The sequence below is a fragment of the Heterodontus francisci genome, chromosome 30 (assembly GCF_036365525.1).
Source record: "Heterodontus francisci isolate sHetFra1 chromosome 30, sHetFra1.hap1, whole genome shotgun sequence".
Lineage (NCBI taxonomy): Eukaryota > Metazoa > Chordata > Chondrichthyes > Heterodontiformes > Heterodontidae > Heterodontus > Heterodontus francisci.
The window spans coordinates 59,427,752-59,451,502 of NC_090400.1; the positions used below are offsets into that span (position 1 = coordinate 59,427,752).

Consider the following 23,751-nt stretch of genomic DNA (forward strand, 5'->3'; position numbering starts at 1 on the left):
ATAGCATACAAGGCTATGGGCCAAGTGCTGGAAACTGGGATTAGAATAGATAGGTGCTGTATGGCCGGCACAAACCTGATGGGCTGAAGGGCCTGTTTCTATGCTGTATAACTCTGACTCTATGAACCCCAAGATGTCCACGCAAACCTTAATAATCTTAACAGGGTCACTCTTTCCCCTGAGTGGAACCTCAGGACATCATTAAAGGAGCCAGGAAGTGAAATTTTGAAATGACCTTGTCGGAGATTTGCCAATGGCTGTGTTGTTTGTTGGAAAACTAACAATCAGTTCTGCATTTTCTTTTTTTTAAAATCTTATCTGGCTGGAAAATGGGAAGGACAGTTTTCAGGACGAATACACTGTGTTCTGGGAGTAGCTCATTATGGATGATTAATGACCAGATGTGGGTCGAACCAGCTTTCCGAGATCCTGACAGTTTCAATCTATCAAGCTTTAACAGCATTATTGTAAAATTCTTGCACACAAATAGTGAATAATGACGTGATTGTTGCAAAGCGCCACTGTTAATGAGAGGAAGGAAAGCAAATGGATCTCGACTTAAAAAGGAGGAATTTGCAGGGCTATGGAGAACAGTGGAGCTAATTGGACAGCTCCTGTAGAGAGCTGGCACTGGCATGTTGGGCTGAATGGCCTCTACCTGTGTCATTCTGAGAGTCTTCTCATTAGCTCATAGTGCATTGTGTTGGGAACAGTTTTAATCCTGCTCAAGGTGTCTCAAGCTATGGCATTCTTATCGCAGTCTTTCAAATGTCTTTTGAACAACTGGTGCTTGGAAATGTCATAAGTACAGCAGTACAGCTTTTCTCAGAATCAAAAGAGCTTTCACCTGTGTCTTACCTGTCCTGGGAGTGTTTGATGGGGACAGTGTAGAGGGAGCTTTACTCTGTATCTAACCCCGTACTGTACCTGTCCTGGGAGTGTTTGATGGGGACAGTGTAGAGGGAGCTTTACTCTGTATCTAACCCGGTACTGTACCTGTCCTGGGAGTGTTTGATGGGGACAGTGTAGAGGGAGCTTTACTCTGTATCTAACCCCGTACTGTACCTGTCCTGGGAGTGTTTGATGGGGACAGTGTAGAGGGAGCTTTACTCTGTATCTAACCCGGTACTGTACCTGTCCTGGGAGTGTTTGATGGGGACAGTGTAGAGGGAGCTTTACTCTGTATCTAACCCCGTACTGTACCTGTCCTGGGAGTGTTTGATGGGGACAGTGTAGAGGGAGCTTTACTCTGTATCTAACCCCGTACTGTACCTGTCCTGGGAGTGTTTGATGGGGACAGTGTAGAGGGAGATTTACTCTGTATCTAACCCCATTTATTTTTCTTTTTTTATCACAATGTGTGAAATCAAACAACCCCATGTAAGGACAGCATAACCTATCTGATGAGAAAGCAATTGACTCTGCTCAGGAATTATGTTAGTCTCCCAGGAGCAGACCCTATCATCATATCATTACCCACGCCATTCTTGTTACCTCTCAAGCTGAAGCATTAAATTTGGTCTGACCAGGGAGTGCTGAATAGAGAACAGCAGAAAGAGCTTTACTCTGCAACAAATCTGTTTTTTTTTTAAATGTAGAAGGAGCTTTACTCTGTGCTGAGTAACCTTTTTTTTTCTTTCCAGGCTCCTTTTATATCTTTTATGTCGAGTGAGCCTTTATTCCTCAGGCCCCTGTTATATACGTATTTTTAAAATAACTTTATTAAAAACAGATAAATAAGCAAAAAAAATGCAACGAATCTGTGTTGTAACTGTTCTGGGAGTGTTAGGACAGTGTCGATGGAGCTTTACTCTGTATCTAAACCCGTTTTGTTTTGTCGACAGCTTTACTCTAACCCCTTTTTTTTTCTGTGTAATCTGAATTTAGACAGTTTTACCCTGTATTTAACCCCGTGCTCTACCTGTCCTGGGAGTGTTTGATGGGGACAGTGTAAAGGGAGCTTTAAAATGAGAACAGAAAGTGCTGGAAATACTCAGCAGGTCTGGCCGCATCTGTGTAGAGAGGGATCTTTATCTAACCCTGTGCTCTACAAGCCCTGGAGTGTTTGATAGGACATTATAGAGTGATATAAAATTCTTAAGGGGCTTGCTCGGGTAGAGGCTGTTTTCCCTGACTGAAGAGTTTAGAACTAGGGGGTCTTAGTTTCTGGATAAGTGGTCGGCCATTTAGGTACGGAGAATGTCTTCACTGAGGGTTGTGGATCTTTGGAATTCTCTACCTCAGAGAGCTGTGGATGCTCAGTCATTGAATATATTCAAGACAGGAATCGATAGATTTTTGGATTTAAGGAAATTAATGGATATGGTGAAAGTGGAGTTGTGGTAGAAGATCAGCTGTGACCCTATTGAATGATAGAACAGGCTTGAAGGGCCGAATGGGCTAATCCAGCTCCTATTTGTGATTGTGTAGTTGGCCTTCAGCCGAGTGTTAAACTTCACAGACTTGCTGAGGTCAACATTACTGCAGGATCCTGTTTGTATTTTCTCGTAAATAAAAAAAGGTGGGTCTTCCAGCAGCTGAGAAACACTGTTTATGTATGAACAATGTGAATTCTTCTGTCAGAGTTTTACTTTCGGAGGGGCTGTTCCGCTTTTGGAGTTGGTGTGTCACGCTGTACTGTCCTCACAAAGCACCATTCTGTTTCAGGCAGTGGCCAGAGATCGAAACAGCAGATCTGGCCTGCAGAGTATTGGCTGTCTGATTCTGCTGTTGATATATCTTGGGTGCAGGTGTAGCCCCTCAATCTTGAGATGACCTATCCTTCTATACACCGTGCAGACTGGCTGTGGGTCATCAGATTATAAGTTTGTTCCTTACTTTGTCAGGAGTAGTGAGGGGCATCTCCAGACTGGTACAAGGACAAGGTCACCCAGTCCCATGGAAATACTGCACAATGCACTCTCTGTGGCATTGATAAAACAGTCTGAGGCTGCGGTTAGGGTTCGGGGTAGCAGACCTGATCTTCAAACAGGAATGCACGTTTATATTTATCTATTATTTACATACACAATTGTGACTATTTTTGGAAGAATCTGCACTCTTCCGTCGTCTCTCCTTCCTGTTTCTTCTGTTATCAGAGTTGTCTGGTGCAATACCAGCTTCTGAGTAAAGCGCTAAGTTCCCTGAGTGAAGCTGCCACACAGCAGAGGTGACATTTACACCCATGCTGCAGTGATATTAAATGTCACAGCCTAGTGTGGTCCAATAGAAATTGCTGGCGAGCTCCAGGTGAGGTGACGGCGACACTGTTTTAACCACAAGTATTAATTTTAGTAGAGAACGTCTGTGCTCTGGAGCTTAAATGTCCTTCATGTGTTTATTTACTTAACAAACATCTTTCACCATTCAGTAACCAAGGAAATAAACCACACCCAACAAAGAAAGACTTGCATTTCTGTAGCACCTTTCACGGCCTCTGCATTTCAAAGAGTTTCAGTTAATGAAGCCTTTTTTTTTTGAAGTGTAGTCATTGTTGCAATGTAGGAAACACAGCAGCCAGTTTGCGCACAGCAAGCTCCCACAAACAGCAATGTGATAAATGACCAGATAATTTAGGTGTTAGTTGAAGAGTAAATCTTGGCCAGGACTCTGAGGAGCGCACCCCTGCACCTCTTTGGAAAATAGTGACCGTGGGATCGTGTTGGGCCGCCAGAGAGGCAGACTAGTCTCAGTTTACCGTCTCATGAGAAAGACGGTACTTGTGACCGTGCAGCATTCCCTCAGTACTGGGACTGTCAGGCCCAGATTATGTGCTCAGGTCTCGAGTGAGGCTTGAACCCACGGCTTTGAGACTTGTGTGAGACTGCCACGCACTGAAACACAGCTGATGCCTAAGAAATCAGAGAAAAAAGCTCGGTCTATTTTACGTTTACCAACAAACGTACGGCAAGGTTAAAGTTCGGATGCATACGCCGTGGGGATGAGTATATTATGCGTATAGGGATCACATGTCCCTATTGCCAGTGTTGTGTGTGAAGTGGGGTGATACCTGAGGGTACATCGACCTTGTTTTAGAGGGTGGGGTTCACCCAGAGACATCTCTGTTCCCTCTGCACTTGCTTTCCTGGAATACTTCCTGATACTAAAGAAATGATGCACAATGGTTTGACTAGCTAGGAGCAAGTTTATAAATTAGGAAGGCGGGAGCACAGTCAGGTGAAACCATTCCTGCTAACTGGCAATCTTGTTGTGCCCTGCAACATCCCAGGTTTTTGAGTGTGTTATAGAGTGATTATAGACCAGGAGGTCCTCAGTGACTGTAGATTAGGGAGTGGAAAATTGACTGATTCCTGTTCCTGATTGCTATTGCATAATACTCTGCTGGCAAATTCTCAGACTGTATGGGCAGACTGGGTGAGAGCTAGATTGAACTTGGCATGTGATGCTTCCCACAGTCAAATAGCCTGCTTGACAGTTACTTTCCAGACACACTCATCAATAAGGCCATTTGAGCAACGTGCTGGAGGGCAGCTGCAGCCTGCAGAGACTGCACCCCCCAACACCGTCCTAGAGGATAGGTGACTGGAATGAGAGGGAGTTTACCTCACCTCTGCTGGGGCTCTTTATTCTAAAAAAGGGGAGATGGAGGGGATGACCTGATAGAGGTCCTTTAAAATTATGAAGGGGTTTGATAGGCTAGATGTAGAGAAGATGTTCCCACTTGTGGGGGAATCCAAAACTAGCGGTCATAAAAATAACACAAAAGCAAAGTACTGTAGATGCTGGAAATCTGAAATTAAAGTGCTGGAGACGCTGAGCAGGTCTGGCAGCATCTGTGGAGAGAGAAACAGTTAATATTTCAGGTCTGCGACCTTTCATCAGAACTGATGAATATAAGATAGTCACTAATAAATCCAGTGGGGAATTCAGGAGAAATTTCTTTCCCCAGAGAGTGGTGAGCATGTGGAACTCACTACCACAGGGAGTGGTTGAGGTGAATAGTATTGATCCATTTAAAGGGAAGCTGGATAAACACATGAGGGAGAAAGGAATAGAAGGGTATGCTGATAGGGTGAGATGAAGTAGGGTGGGAGGAGGCTCATGTAGAGCATAAACAGTAGCACGGAGGAGATGGGCCGAATGGCCTGATATAACACCTTGGTCGGCTGTACTGCCATGGAGCACTTTCCTCTCCTCCCCCCGGTTGCCAGGTGTGCTCCCTTAAGATGGGGTGGGAAGAAAAATACTTTAACTGGGTAAGCCATGGAAGTGGGTTCGAGAGGGAATTTGAGTTGTCAGAATGAAGGATATGGTGAGAGGGTGAGTATGTGGGTTAAAAAGGAATCTTGTTTGATCTAACAGCTTTTTCCTGCTCTTAAAAAAAAATCTGAGACTGAATAGTGAGGCGGGGGAGGGTGTGAAAATTTGCAAAGTGTTGTGACACGTGTGTGTGTGTGTGTGTGTGTGTGTGTATGTGTGTGTCTGTTGGAGCTCCAGATATTTATTTGTTTATTTATTCCTTCTCTTTCAGTCGGATACTCCTGCCAATCTCTGTGGAAGAGGTGAGTGATCTCTTTCCCTGCAGGTTTGTTCTTTTTAAACTGGAGTTTGACTTCATTAAATAGTAGTTATTGCCCAGGGTGGAGTTTCCTGTGTGTTATCCGCTGTGCAGCTAATTCACTCTCATTAGCTAATCACCTTCTGTGCTCACTGACCTACATTGGCTTCCAGTTTGGTAGTGCCTCAATTTTGAAATTCTCATCATGTGTCATGACCTCGCCCCCTTCCTATCTCTAATTTCCTCAGCCCTACAACCCTCCCATGATGTCTGTGCTCCTCCAATTCTGGCTCTTGAGCATTACCCCCCCCCCCCCCCCCCACTTCCTTTATCCCACCATTGGCAGCCATGCCTTTAGCCATCCAGGCCCCAAGCTCTGGAATTCCCTCCCTAAACTTCTTTCATTTAAGATGCTCCCTAAAACCTACCTCCTTAGCCAAGCCTATGGTCACCTTTTCCAGTGTCTCCTTGTGTTACTCAGTGTCATGCTTGGGATGTTTTACTGCATTAAAAGTGCTATATCAATGTAGGCTGCTATTGTCCTGATTTTGTTTGCATTGGGTGTCTTGCTCATACTGTTGGCTACCAAAATGTAGCTTCTGCACAATTGGTAGTGCGATCAAAGTCAAGTGTCAGTCAGTGAAAGTCTGGCATGCTTACATTTGGTGTTGCCACTGGCACTGACAGGGTACTTAGTCTGATAGAACAGCTTTAATATTGAAAAAGCAGTTTTAGTATATAGGGAAGTGCTTTTTCAGACTCCATTTGGACTCTTAAACCAGAGAAACAGTGTTTCAGCAAGATATCTAATCTTATCCTTGTTTTATCTGCACTTAACAATGGGTCTATTGCCTCCCTTGTTTTCTGATTTCCTGATAGCTTGGGTGCAGTCATGCTGCATCCCTGTTGTGCTGACGAAACATTTAAAAAAACAATTAACCCTATATTACAACAGTGACTATATTTCAAAAGTACTTCATTGGCTGTAAAACTCTTTGGGAAGTCCTGAGGTTGTGAAAGGCGCTATAGAAATGCAAGACATTGTTTTCTTCTTCTAAACCCATCCTTTGAATTCTGATTCTCTTATTTGCACTGAATTATATTTTGTAAAGTCCAGTACCTTTGCATCTACCTATCCTGGGAGGTAGGTACTTGAAAAAAATTGAGCAATGTTTAGAATATCATTTTGTTCCTGATATCTGTTCTAAGTTTACTTGTCACTAACTTCCATTTCTATCCTTTGCTTCTACGTTTGAAGTAATATTCACAGTTTATCTTGTCGATAAAATTTTAATATCTCAATGAAGTGCTCCTAACCACCTTCTCTACCGATTCTAAACTTTCCTGATCTTTCTTCGTGGGTCATCCTTTTCACTTCACCCTCTTTGCTCATGTATTTTAATGCAGTGCTCTGGGATTCTACCTCCGTAATACAAGCAGAGGTGATTTGGACAGCATCTATGACTAATGACACCCTGGTACAGTGTAAACATGGGCTTTAACTTGTTGCACACTTCCTGGAGGATGAGCAATAAGACATAACTCCCAGGCTTGTGCCATGATAGTTGTGAAACTCTGCACCTATAATGATGGCAAGAGCACCCCCATCTGACCTCTAGTTACTACCCTAAAGTGAGGTATTACTAGCCTCTAGCTAGTGCAGTGCCATGGCATTCTAGCCGAACTCAGGAGCTCATGTTGATGACCTCTATTTTTAATGTATGAGTTTTTAAAATTTTTTAAAGAAATCCTGAAATAGCAACCTGCAACTTTGATGGAAAGCAAAGGTAAAATAGCCAAAGAACCACTTCAACTGTGACTGCACATAACAGAACAGTGAGTGGAGCGTTACACAAACTAAATACCCAAAAGAATTAAAAGGCATAATCCGATCCTGAGTTTATCTGATTAGATTACTGCCTTCTAATACTTTCCCAGGGCCCCATCGTTCTATTCTCCGTGTATTACAGTTTGTATCACCAACTTATTTTTGGTTGTTCAGCTGATTGCAGTGACCACCAGCACAAAGCTGGATTTGTTTGCTGTTTGCCTCGACCCTTTGTATTATAATATGAAATTCCCACATGCTGTAATTGTGGGAGTTGCGTGGTGGTGGTGGTTTCGGTAATACAGATGTATGTTCTCTCATTCTCTTGCTCTCCTTTTCAGTCTTCCCTTCCCATTTTCAAACTGTGATTGGAGCTTAGATGGTGAAGGTTGACAAACTTTTCAGCTGTCGAGCACAGTCCTAATGTCCGCACACTTGCACTTCCCTGCTAGGGGCAACGGGCAGTTAACACGAGAAGTTCAGCAAAATGACTCCTGACAACACAGCGCCTGCTGATATCATCGGAGCGCACATGCGCAGTGTACATCTGGCTAGGACTAAGTGGCGCATGTGCGGGATGATGTCATCGTGCAGCACTAATGTCATTGCATATCCGCACCTGGCCCATCTTCGCACATGCACAATAAAGCATCATCAGGTAGCCAGCCCCCCACTTGGCTGGAGGGAGCAGCTGAATGGGAAACTTTCAGGCTGAAGCTCTCCCCCCTTCGGCAACTTTCTCCAGGCCTTGATGCTTCCTTCCCTCAGCCGCTCACTCCAGACCTCGCTGCTCCACCCCCCCCACTCCCCTGCCAATTGTTCCTCGCTTCACGCCACACTGCTCTCCGGCCACTCACTCCCGCTTCCCCACTCCCCTTACCACCCCGCTGTCCAGCCGCTCGCTCCCCGCTTCCCCACCCCTCCCTCCAGCCGCTAGTTCTGGGCTGCGCCACATCCCTCCTCTCAGCCACTCACTCCTACGTCGCCCCGTCACCCCTTGTGGCCCGCCTTCCATCTTCGGGTGGTGCGTGGAGAGGTGGCGCGGCCTATAACTTGGGGGGCGGGGGGGAGCGAGCGAGCGATTGGAGACGGAGTGACGCGAGTGAGGAACAATCGGCCAGGGAAGTGAGGAGGAGCAACGAGGTCTGGGGCGAGCGGCGGTGGGGGGGGCGGGAAAGCAGCAAGTGGGTAGGAGGGGGAGAAAGCGAGTTGCCAAGGGGGGAGAGCAGCCAGTGGGGTGGGAGCTAGTAGCTGCGTTTGGGTGAAATCGCAACGAATTGGTGGCACATTTTATACTCTGCCTGATTTTCTTTTCCATCGATCAGGGTGCCAATTTGCTATCACCAATGGGAATTCAATCATAAAATTCCTTTTGTATTTAATAGGATTACTGGAATATTAAATGGATCTGAGGATTACAGTTAGTATCCTCTAACTACATAGCATGTTACTGGGCTTCCATCCAACTTAATGTAAGGTTAGTTTGCTGCATCGATCTAGCCATAAGCATTTCCTGTGATAAATTGAGCAGTGCCATCTTTAATCCTAGCAGCTGTCTGAACGTCTCAGACACTGACATTCCAGTTGAAGAGGCTGCATTTGCACTTGTGCAAGTACTGTGCCACCTAGTGGTTGTGTGGTCAGCAAACTCAGCCTAAAATAAAAGGCTGGCAGGTGGCTATGATTAAGAACCCATCATACATCGTGCCTTATGTAAAAGATCCCACGGTCACTGTTTTGAAGAGAAGCAGGGGAATTCTTCCTGGTGTCCTGGGACAATATTCATCCCTCAATCAACATCACTAAAAGCAGATTATCTGGTCATTTATTAGATTTCTTTATGTGGGATCTTGCTGTGTGCAAATTGTCTGCTACATTTCCTACGTTACAACAGTGACAACACTTCAAAATACTTCATTGGTTGTGATGTATTTAGGGCATCCTGAGATTGTGAAAGGTGCTAAATAAATGTAAATCTTTTAAAAAAAAATAATGAATTAATTTGAATTGCAGTGACTTATTTAGATAACCTTCAACTGCTGGTGCAGGGGTTGTGATACTGGGCTGGCAGTCCAGCGATTGTGGCTTCAAATCCCACTGTGCAATGTTGTGAAATTGAATTCAATAAATCAGTTATTTTTGGGTATTAAGCGATATGGGGATAGTACAGAAAGGTGGAATTGAAGTAGATCAGATTATTGAATGACAAAGCAGGCTCAAAGGATCAAATGGCCTACTCCAGCTCCTAGTTCTCTGTATGAGCGCAGCAAGATCCCATATAACTAATGTATCTACTTTTGATGATGAGTTGAGGAAGGAGTGTTAGTCAGGAAGGACACCAGGAGACTGACCAGTTCCTCCTTTGAATCGTGGCAAGATCTCTAAAACATTGACCTGAACCCTTTCACCCAGAGTGTAATTGAGGGGTAGGAACTCACTGGCTGAAGAGGTGGTAGAGGCAGAAACCCTGATCACATTTTTTAAAAAAACTTATGAAGTGCCGTAACCTACAGGGCCATGGTCAGAGCTGGGAAGTGGGGTTAGGCTGGGTAGCTTTTCCTTGGCAGTCAAAGACATGATGGGCCGAATGGCCACCTTCTGTGGTATAAATATGTTTCAATGCCCCAGAACAGGCAGATACAGCCTGGATCAGCACTTTCAGGAGAGGAGGGCAGTGAGAACCTTCATGCAGGTTAATGTCTGACTGCAGATATATTCAATCACTTTGGTTGCTAAAGTGTTGGTGTGTTCTACCAAGTGTATTGGAGGACTACAGGGAGATGAGAGAGTGTTACCAGCACCTGCTGTATGCTGAGTACCTAGAAACCTAGAACATAGTGGGATGGGAGACAGAGAGTCCAACATTAAGCAACAGAACCAGGAGGTCATTGAATGTTGTGCTAGAGTCTGGTCTGGGCTTCCCAACAATCTCCTTATCTTGATGTGCACTGGTGGAATTCTTAACCAGCCTCAACTTAGACACAAGCATCTTGCAAAACCTCTCACCTTGTTTATAAATCAAGGAATTCAGGAGGTGCAAAGTGACTTTGTGTCATTGATTGTGTGTTTTTTTCCCATGACCTGATACCTCAGTGGCCAAAACTGAGGTCACTTAAACCGCTGCTGGTGCCTCCCCCTCAGTGAATGTCTGCTCGCAGCTGCCAGGAACATGGCTCTCTCTTCTAGCTTTCCCGCCGCCTTGGTGGGCTACACAGTCACTATTTTTCACACCTCAGATCAGGAACTAGTGGAACAGGATTTGAGGCTGAGTCTGTCCCCATTCTATTGCCCCAGCTATAATAAAAACAAAGTGCTGGAAATGCTCAGCAGGCGCTAGCTATGAAGAGAGGTTGAGCAGATTAGGATTATTTTCATTAGAAAGACGGAGGTTGAGGGGGGACCTGATTGAGGTGTACAAAATCATGAGAGGTATAGACAGGGTGGATAGCAAGAGGCTTTTTCCCAGAGTGGGGGTTTCAATTACTAGAGGACACGAGTTCAAAGTGAAAGGGGAAAAGTTTAGGGGGGATATGCGTGGAAAGTTCTTTACGCAGAGGGTGGTGGGCACCTGGAACGCATTGCCAGCGGAGGTGGTAGATGCGGGCACGATGGATTCTTTTAAGATGTATCTAGACAGATACATGAATGGGCAGGAAGAAAAGAGATACAGAACCTTAGAAAATAGGCGACATGTTTAGAGAGAGGATCTGGATCGGCGCAGGCTTGGAGGGCCGAAGGGCCTGTTCCTGTGCTGTAATTATCTTTGTTTATCTTTGTCTGGCAGCATCTGAAGAGAGGAGCAGAGTTAACGTTTCAGGTCAGTGACACTTCTCCGGAACTACCAAAGGTTAAAAATGTAATAGATTTTAAGCAAGTGAAGCGGGCGTGGGGGGGGGGTGGGAAAGAGACAAAAGGGAAGGTGTGTGATAGGGCAGAGGGCAGGAGAGATTAACGGACAAGGAGGTCATGGGGCAAAGGTAGTGTGCTAATGGTGTGGTGAAAGACAAAGCATTAGTGCAGAGACAGTGATAATGACAGATTAATGAAAAGCTCTGTCCAAAAGCACAAACATGAAAAAACAAATTTAAGGCAGGCACATGGTACAAAAAAATGATAAAACAAATTAAAATAAAACAATAATTAAAAAAGGGCCAGTCATGCTCCTGCACAAACTGTTGGCACCTCGCACTTAGGATCAACAATGATCAAACTTGTGCCATGAATTGGTATCCTATCATCCTGTGTCGCTACCAGCTTTTGGACATCGGAAGGTAGGCAAGGATGAAGAAGGTCTATTCAGCCCATCCAAATTTCATCCATGTAAAAAGATCCACTGTTTCCCTATTGCAGCATCCAATTATTTCTTAAATGCTCTATCCTCCACTGTCTAACCGTAGGTCTTATGCCATATATTGATCACTGCGTGAAGAAGGAGGACAGCCAAAGCAATAACTATGAATTCCATTTCAATTCGGAAAGTTACTAATCTGCCCCTCCCATAACCTGCCTGTGTGGCTCTCACTATCTTGGCACTGAAGCTAATAACTGTGGTGTAATCTGCATCACCACAATCACTGTATATTTAAGATTGATCCAGTCATCACCACTCGCTTGTCACTGCTGCCTGTAGACATGTTCGATGCTTATTTGGAATTTGGCTAACCGGTTTATTTTTGTAAAAGTTTGCAGCACTGAAGGAGGCCATTCAGCCCATCGTTTGTGGGCAGGTTTTATAAAAGAACTATCCAATTAGTCCCACTCCCTCTGCTCTTTTCCCCATAGCCCTGCAAAAGTTTTCTTTTCAACTATATATCCTGTTTGCTTTTGAAAGTTACTGTTGAATTGGCATCCACCACCCTTTCAGATCACAAGTCAATGCATAAAAAAATTTCACCACATCTCCCCGCAGGTTCCTTGGCCAATTACCTTAAATCTGTGTCCGATGAGCATACCAATTCGGAGCAGGTGTGGGCCACTCGGCCCTTCGAGCCTGTTACGCCGTTCAATAAGTTCACGGCTGAACTGATTACTCCACATTTCCACCTACCCCCAATAACCTTCCACCCCCTTGCTTATCAAGAATCTATCTACCTCTGCCTTAAAATATTCAAAGACTCTGCTTCCACCGCTTTTGAGGAAGAGAATTCCAAAAACTCGACCCTCTGAGGGGAAAAAATTTCTCCTCATCTCTGTCTTAAATGAGCGACCCCTTATTTTTAAACAGTGACCCCTAGTTCGAGATTGTCCCACAAGGGGAAACATCCTTTCCACATCCACCCTGTCAAGACCCCTCAGGATTTTATATGTTTCAATCAAGTTGCCTCTTACACTTCTAAATTCCAGTGGATACAAGCTTAGCCTGTCCAATCTTTCCTCGTACAACAGCCTGCCCATTTCAGGTATTAGTCGAGTAAATCTTCTCTGTACTGCCTGCAAAGCATTTACTGTCCTCTGATCACTTGACCCTCCTGTGACTAAAAACAGTTTCTCGCTATCTGTTATCAAAACCCCTCATGATTTCAAACCTCAATTAAATCTCCCTTTAACATTTCTGCTGTAAGGAGGACAATCCCAGCTTCACCTGTCTCTCTACATAACTGAAGTGCCTCACCCCGGTACCATTCTGGTAAATCTCCTCCGCACCCTCTCCAAGATCTTGACATCCTTCCCAGAATTGAACACAGTCTGAGGCCTAACCACTGTTTTTATAAAGGTTTAACATAACTTCCTTGGTTTTGTACTCTATGCCTCTATATATAAAGCTCAGGATCCCATTTGCTTTTTAATCGCCTGCTCAACTTGTTTTGCCACCTTCAAAAGAATGTGTGTGTGAATGCTCAGGTGTGTCTGTTCCTCCCCTACCTTTAAAGTGTGCCATTTAGTTTATATTGCCTTTCTCCATTCTACTCTGAAAAGGCATCATCTATTACTGACACTCGTCGTTAATCGGCCACATCAATGAATGTTTAACCAGTTTAAAAATAGAATCATTCCCCTTTGATTTCTCCTTCAGCCCTGCATACAATCCCTCACTCTCATTGAGATGATCTTTGCTAGTGCTACCCAATCAGTCCATTTTAAGCAGCACAGGGTGATTGATTCACTCCCAGCTGGGGTCGAGCTACTCCTAGCCTCTTCGCTCTCTGTTCCATCTTCCTCCCTACCTTTAGCGTTGTGGGAGAGGGGCTAGGAAGCACTACCTCCCCTGCACTCTTTGAGGACGACCATATGACTAGCCCCTTGAGCCTGCCACTAAATCAGTAGACTGATCTGTATCTCAACTCCACGTACCTGCCTTTTCTCACATTCCTCGATAACCTTATGCAGCAAAAGTCCGTTGATCTCAGGCTTGAAATCTCCAATTGACACCCACCATCTACAATCTTTTGTGGAAGAGAGTTCCTGTATTTCCACTACCCTTTTTGTGACTAAGTACTTCCTGATTTCACTCCTGAACAACCTGGTTCTAATTTTAAGCTTACCTCCCCTTGTTCTGGAGTTCCCTACCTGAGGAAATAGATTCTCTTTATCTACCCTATCAAATCCTTCAGAACATAGTAAATGTTTTGATTAGATTATTCCTTAACTTTCTAATTTCAAGGGAATACAATCCAAGTCTATGCAACCTGTCCTCATAATTTAACCCTTTTAGCCCTGGTATCTTTCTAGTGAACCTGTGCTGCACCACCTCCAAGGATATCCTTCCTGAATGCATAGCCTAGAACTAAGTGCAATTACTCCACAAAAGCCAAAGCACTGCAGATGGTGAAAATCTGAAATAAAGACACGCAATGCTGGAAATACTCAGTAGGTCTGGTAGAGTCTGTTGAGAGAGAGAAACAAGGTTAATGTTTAAGGACGATGACCTTTAGTCAGAATTTTTGTCAGAACAACTACTTTAATTCAACTCTCTCCCTCCAAATAAAAGGTGTTGCTATGGGAACCAGTATGGATCCCAGCTATGTCTGCCTTTTCTTAGGATATGTGGAACATTTTTTGTTCTAGTCCTACTCTGGTCCCCTCCCTCACCTTTTTTTCCAGTACATTGATTGTATTTGTGCCGATTCTTGCTCTAACCCTGAACTGGAAAATTTCATCAACTTTTCTTCCAATTTCCACCCTCCCTCACCTTCACATGATCCATCTCCAACTCTTTCCTTCTCATCCTCAACTTCTCTGTCTCCATTTCTGGAGCTAGGGCATTGACCAATATTCACTAAGCCCAGTGACCCCCATTGCTACCTTGACTACACTTGTCCCCACTTCCCCACTCTTACCATAAAGACTCCATTCCATTCTCTGTGATTCCAGATAGAGTCTAACCAGAGCTTGGAGTAACTAAAGCATAACTGGTTCCCTGTTCATTGTCTATTCTGGGTCTTCCAACCCCATTATGATGAGGATAAATGTTTATCTGGGAGGGAATCTTGAGGAGTGGATTGGTGAAAGAAAAGGAACTTTTTGAAGCCAAAACTCGATGGTATGTTTAATCTAGGGGACAGGAGACAGCTTATTTTCCCTGCTGGTAATCCTTTATCTTTATATAACCCAAGAAACATTCCAGTGTCTGAGTTATATAATAAACTATCCCCTTCTGAGCATGCTTGTGTGGTATTTATGATTAGAGCTCTGCTCTTTTCCTTGCTGTATCACAAGCCTGTAATGAGTCCACAGTCCACTGTATAATGTCAAAACCTTACAGTGTAGTAAAATTGTAGGAGTGAGTATAGCACAGGACTCACTGACCCACTTTGAGACCAGCCTGTGGCAGCTGGGCTGAGTTAGTAGCTCATCTTGTCCATTCTGAGCATCTGTAATTCTCCTTCAACGTGCCGATTGTTCAGTCGTTCTGCACTGGGAGATTTCAACCTGCTTTCCTACCCGTCCAGTAATAATACAGGCTATTGGCATCTCATGAAATATTTGAGCCAATCAAGTAGAAGTGTGATGGGCACTAGACGGGAAGCTGATTTAAAGACGCAGGTTTTATTTAAATAATCATGAAATTGTCACCTGAGGGTGTGGGGGTGTGGAACTGAATCATAGAATGTTACAGCACTGACTCTGGCCATTCGGCCCATTGTGGTTGCACTGGCTGTTTGAAAGAGCTATCTAATTAGCCCCACTGCCCTGCTCTTTCCCCATAGCCCTGGAAATCTTTGATAGTCTGGAGATAGCGTGAGGGGTGATCCAGTCATAACTTCTGAGATGTCAATGACCTTTTACAACAGTAAGTGTGAGCAAGCTTCTATACAGCATCTTATCCTGTCCTCCAGACATCCCAATTAGTTTGACATTTATTGAATTATTTTTGAAGTCCAGATATCATTGTTATGTACTGGCCAATTTGCACACCAAGGTTCCACAAAACAGCCGATTAGATCAATGAGCAGTTCATTTGTTCTTGGTGGTAATGAGAGATGGTTATTGGCCAGGACACAGATGGGCTAACTCGGCTATTACCTCTAGTTAGGGCAGTATCATTCTACAGCCTGGTGCTCATTGCATTGGAATCAAGAAGGACTTGTGAAATTTACACACATTCGCCACTAAAATCCTTGACTTCATCAGAATGGATATAAAGGCTGAGTCCAATCCCTCCAACAGTGTCCACTCCTGTTTGGACGAGTGTGTATATACACATTTCCCTACATTGCAATAGTGACTACTCTTCAAAAAGTTCTTCATTGGATGTAAAGTGCTTTGAGACATCTTGAGATTGTGAAAGACGTAGACGTTTGTTCTTGGTGTACAGGTGGATGCACCTATGCCTGACTAGGCAAAATCGTCACCCAAAGCTGATGGTGAGGGAGGAAATGTAAATCCATCCCTCTGTCTAAAGCACTGCCTGTCTGGTCAACCGACATAATGCATTGTGGTGTTTACTATCTTTAGAGATGCAGTCTATGTTTCCCGTGTTGCGTGTATTGTATTACTCAGACTGACTGACGGAGTGCACGTCCCTGATTTTAATTGCTCTAGCCTTAATGATCATGACTTCAACCACCTAGCCTCTAAACTCAACTTCCTTCCCACACCCCACCCCTCCAATAAGTTGCTTCTTAAAATCTTCCTCATTATCCAAGCTTTTGGTCACCTTCCCTGATATCAGTTAATCGTATATCTATGGCCCCTCAGTCATGACTGCTCGCCAATGGAAACAGTCTGCTATCTTCCCTGTTCCATCCTGTCATAATTTAAAACACTTCCATCCTATCGCCCCATGATCTGCATTATTCTGACAGAAAAAAGATGCAATCTTTCAGGTCTCTCTTCAGAGTTGTATTTCCACTTATCAGACAGCATCCTAGTGGATCTGTGCTGCACCCTCTCTAAAGCTTCTATATCCATCCTGTAGTGTAGGGCCCAGTCCTGCAAGTTACTTACTGACATGGGTGTGGAATGTAACTCATCCAGTGAAATGGACAATATTTAGCACTTTTGAGAGACCAAATTATTGTTCTTCCTGCCCTGAAAATGCTTTCTACTTCAAACGTTGAATGACTGCTAGCACTTCAGTCACTTTGTATTACCTTAGACAGTGAATGTCACCAGGCTATTTAAGTGAGGGTGGCATCACAACTAAACTCCTTTTTGTCCTTGCTCAACACGTACACTTTCCAGTTCGGATCACTGGATGGGGTTCAGGAGAGGGCACTGTCCTTTACAGCACTCCTTTGGCCTCCAAAAGATTTTGCACAGTAATTTGGTTTGGTGCTTAAGAAATAGCTCCTCCATACATCATATTACCAGGTTGAATGCCCCTGTTTCCAGTTGTGGTAAATAGTTCTTTGTTCTGAGCCATGTGTGTACAACAAACAAATCAGTCCTGCCTTATTCGAGCAGAGAGCCGTCATCTAATATGGATATTGGATCAAACTTCCTCTGCCTCTAATACCATTGGCACTGAAATGGAGAGTTCAGACTGTGGCTGTGGGGACATGTGACAAATACATGTTTTTCTGTTTTAAGAAACCGTTGTGATTCTCACTGATTAAATGACATGTCAGTTATATGTGCTGAAAAAGCAGAGGTTTTGTTTTGCTCTGTGCCTGTCAAGGTGATTGAACACTCCCAGGTTGGGTTCAGCATGGGTTAGATACAGAGCAGTGATTGGCGGTGCCGAGGGAGCGCCGCGCTGTCGGGGGGGGGGGGGGGCGGTGCCGAGGGAGCGCCGCGCTGTCGGGGGGGGGGGGGCGGTGCCGAGGGAGCGCCGCGCTGTCGGGGGGGGGGGGGGGGGCGGTGCCGAGGGAGCGCCGCGCTGTCGGGGGGGGGCGGTGCCGAGGGAGCGCCGCGCTGTCGGGGGGGGCGGTGCCGAGGGAGCGCCACGCTGTCGGGGGGGGCGGTGCCGAGGGAGCGCCGCGCTGTCGGGGGGGGCGGTGCCAAGGGAGCGCTGCACTGTCGGGGGGGCCATATTTCAGATGAGATGTTAAAGCCTGGTACCATCTTCCTGTTCAGGAGGACATACAAGATCCCATACAGAAGCAACATACTGCGGATGCTAGAAATCTGAAATAAAAACTGAAAATGTTGGGAATACTCAGCAAATCAACAGATGAATGATCAGCAACCTGACACGTTAATTCTGTTTCTTTCTCAATAGTGCTTCCAGACCTGCTGAATATTTCCATCATTTTGTTATTTTATTTTATATAAGATCCCATGGTGTTTTTTGAAGAGCATTGGAGTTCTCCCCAGTGTCCTAGCCCACCCATATCCTCAGCCATCATCACCAAAACAGATTATCTAGTCCTTTACTTCTGTTTGTGCAAATTGCCTGCCATCTTTGTCTGTTAACAGTGGCTTTAACTGGCTGTGAAACACTTGGGAATATCCCGAGGCCACAAAATTGATATATATATATATATATGTGTGTGTGTGTCTAATATGTTTTTCTGTGAGTCTGTCTTGTCTTTAGAAGTGTAATATAAGAAGCTTTCAGCAGTTAAACACATTGCCTGGGAGGGGAGGGCACGGAGAGGAGGTTGGTGGGGCTGGAGATTCCCCGCTAATTGCTGCAGTATCACTAGATGAATCAGGATCCGTCTAAGCTGTGATGCCCTCTGTGGTTGAATAGCCTGCTGATCCTCACTGTCGAGATTTGCACATAAAGAAAGGTGATTCTGTTGAGATGTGACGGGCAGTCTGTGCCTGTGGGGCTAAATGCTTTGCCCCCCCCCCGGGGACTGCACCTTCAGTCAGGGCAGGAAAGGGCCAGCCAGAGAGGAGAAAACATTACAATATCAGGCCAACAGTTTGCTCTTGATATTTACTGAATGCCATGACTTTACTCTAAGGAAAACATCGGTCCACATGTCAGCAATCTAATGTTGGTCCTGGGGGTATCTGTGATCCTTCAGAATGCAGACTGATTGTAATTAAACAGGCCAGCTCAGGGAACAAGGAGAGGAATAACCCTGCTGGCTTCCAATCGCTGGAGGGATCTCTGATTTATAAATGTTGCAGGCAATCTGCATTTTCTCTCTCTGATCATGTCAAATCCCAGCTTGAGATCAGCTGACTGTTTAAACAGAGAAGCTGCTTCCAGCAATCTGCTGCTGAAAGCTGACTGACCTTCCGGATAGTTCCAACCACTTCAAGGTAATGGACGCCAGTGTTGTGGGATGCTTACTGCAATATGTATTCCACCCAGTATCGGCATTAATTCCCACTCCGTAGATCGGATCCATCTCCAGTTAGATACAGAGTAAAGCTCCCTCTACACTGTCCCATCAAACACTCCCAGGACAGGTACAGCACGGGGTTAGATACAGAGTAAAGCTCCCTCTACACTGTCCCCATCAAACACTCCCAGGACAGGTACAGTACGGGGTTAGATACAGAGTAAAGCTCCCTCTACACTGTCCCCATCAAACACTCCCAGGACAGGTACAGCACGGGGTTAGATACAGAGTAAAGCTCCCTCTACACTGTCCCCATCAAACACTCCCAGGACAGGTACAGCACGGGGTTAGATACAGAGTAAAGCTCCCTCTACACTGTCCCATCAAACACTCCCAGGACAGGTACAGCACGGGGTTAGATACAGAGTAAAGCTCCCTCTACACTGTCCCCATCAAACACTCCCAGGACAGGTACAGCACGGGGTTAGATACAGAGTAAAGCTCCCTCTACACAAGAGAAAAGGAAAAAAAACGGGGGTTGGCTGCTCTCTGGGAATCCTGAGTGCCTCAACAAGATGCAGCTGACAGTGCTGCAGACAGTTGCTGGAGGTGCTGCTGGATAGGGAGAGCTGAGGAAAGAACTGCAACATTTTCAGCAACTTTTGCTGCAGAGGAGGAAAAGACTTTGGAATAAGGCTGTGTTTCAAGTTGGGTGTTGAGCACCAGACTTTTATTTCATTTGGACTGTTGTGGGAGGTAGAAGAGGCCGGAACAACAAGGGATGGGGACTGTACAATTCTACAGGGAGCTGTGCAATTGCATTGACTACACAAGGAAGCTCCCTCCCCACCCCTATAGCCCAGCCTGGGTCAGCTGAAGCTGCCTGGCTATAGAGACCGAAGGATCTAGCTAGTGCCTGGGCAGTTTTCGGCTGACCCAGATGAAGACCTCTCTCACAACCAGAAGACCAGGAGTGTTTACAGTGCTCTGTGTACCACCCTTCAAGGAAAATAGCGTAGCAAAGTCATCGCTTGCAGCCTGTCTTTCCCCTTTCCTGTATACCCTCAGCCTCTCCCCAAACCTACTACTTGTTTGGACATTATTTCTTGGAAAATTTTGTTTTTGCCTGCAATTTGGTGGTGGGTTTGGCTCTTGAACCCGTGGCAAACCCATCATCACCGGTCGCAGTCCCGCTCAGTCTTTGGAAAAACAGCCTCCGGTACGTCTATTCCTTCCACCACCAGCTATTTATGCAGCTGGCGCGGGAGGAGGTCACAGATGGCCATTTCATGATGGTCTACCGCGTCTTCTGGACCTCGGACGGGGTGCGGTGCCATGTCTGCAAGGGGAGGGGTACGTTAGTAAGAACTGCCCAAACCTCCCAGCTGCCAACTCCACCTCGATGGTCCAGGGTGGTGCCACTACACCACCTCCCATTCCCCCTACACCTTCAACAGACACCATTCTGTAGGTTCCAGAGGCTGTGGTTTTCACTGCCTCCGGCGGGGAGGGAAGTGCCCGTCCGAGTGGAAGGAGGACGCGGAAGAAAAATAGACCACAAGAGGCACGTCCCCTGGACACCATGGCACAGCCTGAGCTCAGCCCAAGGCCCGCTCCTGGGGAATCCACCTGCCCCAAGGCTGGGCTCAGGCCCAGGGTGACCGGGCAAAAGGATGGTGCAGAGGCCCCTGATGACATGAAGGTCTCTGAGCCTCCACGCCCCTCCCGAAATAAGAGGAGACGTCCCTGTTCTGAAGAAGGCCCTAAACCATGTGGTCCATCTCCTAGCATGGGTCCGCAACTCCCCTGCCACCAGCACGAGCAGGGCCTCGAGCCCTGGGCGGGAACCCTCCACCTCTCGGAGCGGAGTGGGGGGGAGATGCCCCTGTAATCTTGTCAACTGGGGACCCGCCCTTGGTGGGGGGAGCTTGTGGACTCCACGGAAAAAATCATTCCTTTTGCCGATGGGTCGGGTGGCCTGGGTGGGGGTGAGACCTGTGAGGGTCTGCCCTCCCAGCAGCCTGACGCTACCGCCCAGGCTGTACCTGACCCGGAGGCCAATTTGTGTAATTCCCTGTCTGCTGGGTCTGTGGGCACTGATGGGGCAGGAGATGGCATCCTTTCTCCGCCTCAGGTCCCAGCTCCGGCTGGATTTCCAGAGTCGGGTACTTCCATCTCCCCTGGACTGCTCATTGACCTGGGGACGGAAATGGAGGGAGTTCCTGAACCGCTGGCGCCCATAGGCTCCAGTTCCATTCTAGAACCTAGAGAGGACTCTGCCATCGATCCTGGGGGTGGGAACGTGACGGAGGCGGGACCAGCTGGGGCGTCTGCCCACAGTGTGTGGTGGGTGTGTCAGCCGCTGGCGGTGACGACCCGGAGGAGGATGGGGACTCAGTGTGGGGCACGGAGGACGATCTTGATTCCATCGTCAGTGAGGTGGTGGAGTCCCTCGTGCCTCCCACCGAGTCTCCTTTCAAACCCACAGCAGAACTCCGGGATTTCCTCGTGGCATGCAGGGGTTGCCACAGTAAAGCTCAGCTGGCCCTCGACCGTTGGTCGAATCTGGCGCTGATCATCCAGTCCGTCCATGCCGCCCTCAAGGAAGCGGGCAAGGGTGCGGGCGTGAAACTGGTTGAGAGGCACTGATTTAGTGCGTTCCTCAATGGGTTGCTGGGGGGAGTGGAGGGCCAGGTGCACTTCCACTCCCTCCTCACAGTGAGGTGTTAGTGACGGTTTTTAAGTACCTTTGACGTGAAGATAACCATAGCCAGCCTCAACATCAATGGCAGCAGGGGGTCTCACCGCAGATTTCACAATCTCTCAGTCCTCGGGGAAGGGAGATATGCAGTGAACTTTCTGCAGGAAATCCACACTGTTCCAGGAGATGAAGCCACCTGGCTCCTGGAGTGGCAGGGTAGGGTCTACATGAGTCACCTCACTCCGATTTCTAGTGGGATGGCTATCTTGTTGGCCCTGACTTTTCAGCCGGAGATCTTTGGGGTCAAGGAGCTCGTGCCGAGCGGCTTGCTCCACCTCGCCGTTCGCCTGGGTAGCGTGCCGCTCCACTTTGTGAACGTGTACATGCCCAGGTCCAGCGCGTTGCAAGCGCACTTCTTTGAAGAAGTGTCCACTCTCTTGAGCTCCATCGATAGCGGCGAGTGCATCATCCTTGGGGGAGATTTTAACTGTACCCTCGAGATGGGGGATTGTTCCGGTCCCCAGCGCGGCCAAGCGTTGGTGGAGAAGTTGAGGGAACTGATCAGCTCCCTTAGCGTGATGGACGTCTGGCGGAATCTCCATCCCGACTCCAGCGCCTTTACATGGAGGTCTGGAAGAGGAGGGTCCCGAATCGACCGCCTCTCCATTTTGCAGGCGCACGTCTCCCACGTCCTGGCAACCTCCATGTGGCTGGTGCCGTGCTCGGACCACCATTTGAAATGCGTGGCGTTTACTCCGCTCCGCACGCGGGCGGGGTCCGCATACTGGTACTTTAACAACCGGCTGCTGGAGGACGAGCGATTCTGGGACTCGTTCTTACGATGCTGGGCTGACTGGAGAAGGAAGCAGGGGGGCTTCCCCTCCTTGAGGCTATGGTAGGATGTTGGCAAGACTGACATCCGTGTCTTCTGTCAGGAGTGCACAAGGGGGTTGACCAAGAGGTGGGAGGCCGTGATCGGGCGCCCAGAGAGGGAGGTGCTTGACTTGGAGTCCCGCCTCAGTCATGCCGTCGCGGACCCGGCCCTGTGGCAGGCATATAAAGAGAAGAAGGGCATGCTGAGGGACCTGCAGCTCATAGGGTCCCGAGGCACATACGTGAGGTCGTGGATCCAGATCCTGGAAGATTTGGACCGCGCCTCACCCTTCAACTCGCTGGAAACATGGCGGGGGGTCCGTGAGCAGCTCGTTGAGCTGCTGGACGACAACGGATTCTCCATCATGCATCCAGAGGGAATGGACCTCCTGGTCCGTACTTATTACAGTGCATTGTTCTCTCCGGATCCGTTCACGTTGGCGGAGCTGACCGGCGCCCTCCACCAGCTCTCGAGGGGCAAATCTCCGGGGCTGGAAGGGCTGACTGTGGAGTTCGTCAGGGCATTCTGGGACGTCCTGGGGGACGATTTGGCGTGGGTCCTGGGGGAACGAACGCCTGGCGCCCGGGGAGATGCCCCTCTCGTGGCGCAGGGCGGTCATCATCTTGCTGCCGAAGAGGGGTGATCTCCGCTTGCTTAAAAACTGGCGTTCGGTCTCCTACCTCAGTATGGATTATAAGATCTTTGCCCGGGCTATGTCTACCCGCCTGGGCTCTGTGCTGGCCCACATGATCCACCCCGACCAGTCCTACATGTTCCCGGGCTGGTCCATCAAGGACAACATTCACCTGGTCTGGGACGTGATCCATCTTTCTCGATCAGGAGAAGGCGTTCGACAGGGAGAATCATGAATACCTTCTCGGGACTCTGCGCGCTTTCGGACTTGGGCAGCATTTTGTGGCCCGGGTCTGACTTTTATACGCCGCCGCAGAGTATCTAGTCGAAGTTAACGGGTCCTTGATGGCGCCAATTTGCTTTGGGAGAGGAGTGTTTCAGGGGTGCGCCATATCCGGCCAATCGTATACCATCTGCGTGGAGCTGTTCCTGTGCCTGCTTCGCAGGAGGTTGACTGGATTGGCTCTGCGCGAGCTGGCCATGCGGGTCATCCTCTCGGCTTACGTAGATGACGTGCTCCTCGCAATCACAGATCCTGTTGACTTGTGGAGAATGCGCGACTGCTAGCAGACC

At 47.2% G+C, this 23,751-nt stretch overlaps 1 protein-coding gene across 1 annotated transcript in view; it reads left to right on the plus strand.

Annotated features, from left to right (window-relative positions):
- Positions 1–23,751, plus strand: part of pitpnab (phosphatidylinositol transfer protein, alpha b) — a 66,403-nt gene that overhangs the window by 13,570 nt on the left and 29,082 nt on the right. The window contains exon 2 of the mRNA XM_068010801.1: positions 5,492–5,522. Within this exon, the coding sequence (XP_067866902.1) occupies positions 5,492–5,522 (31 nt within the window). The remainder of the gene's footprint in view (positions 1–5,491; positions 5,523–23,751) is intronic.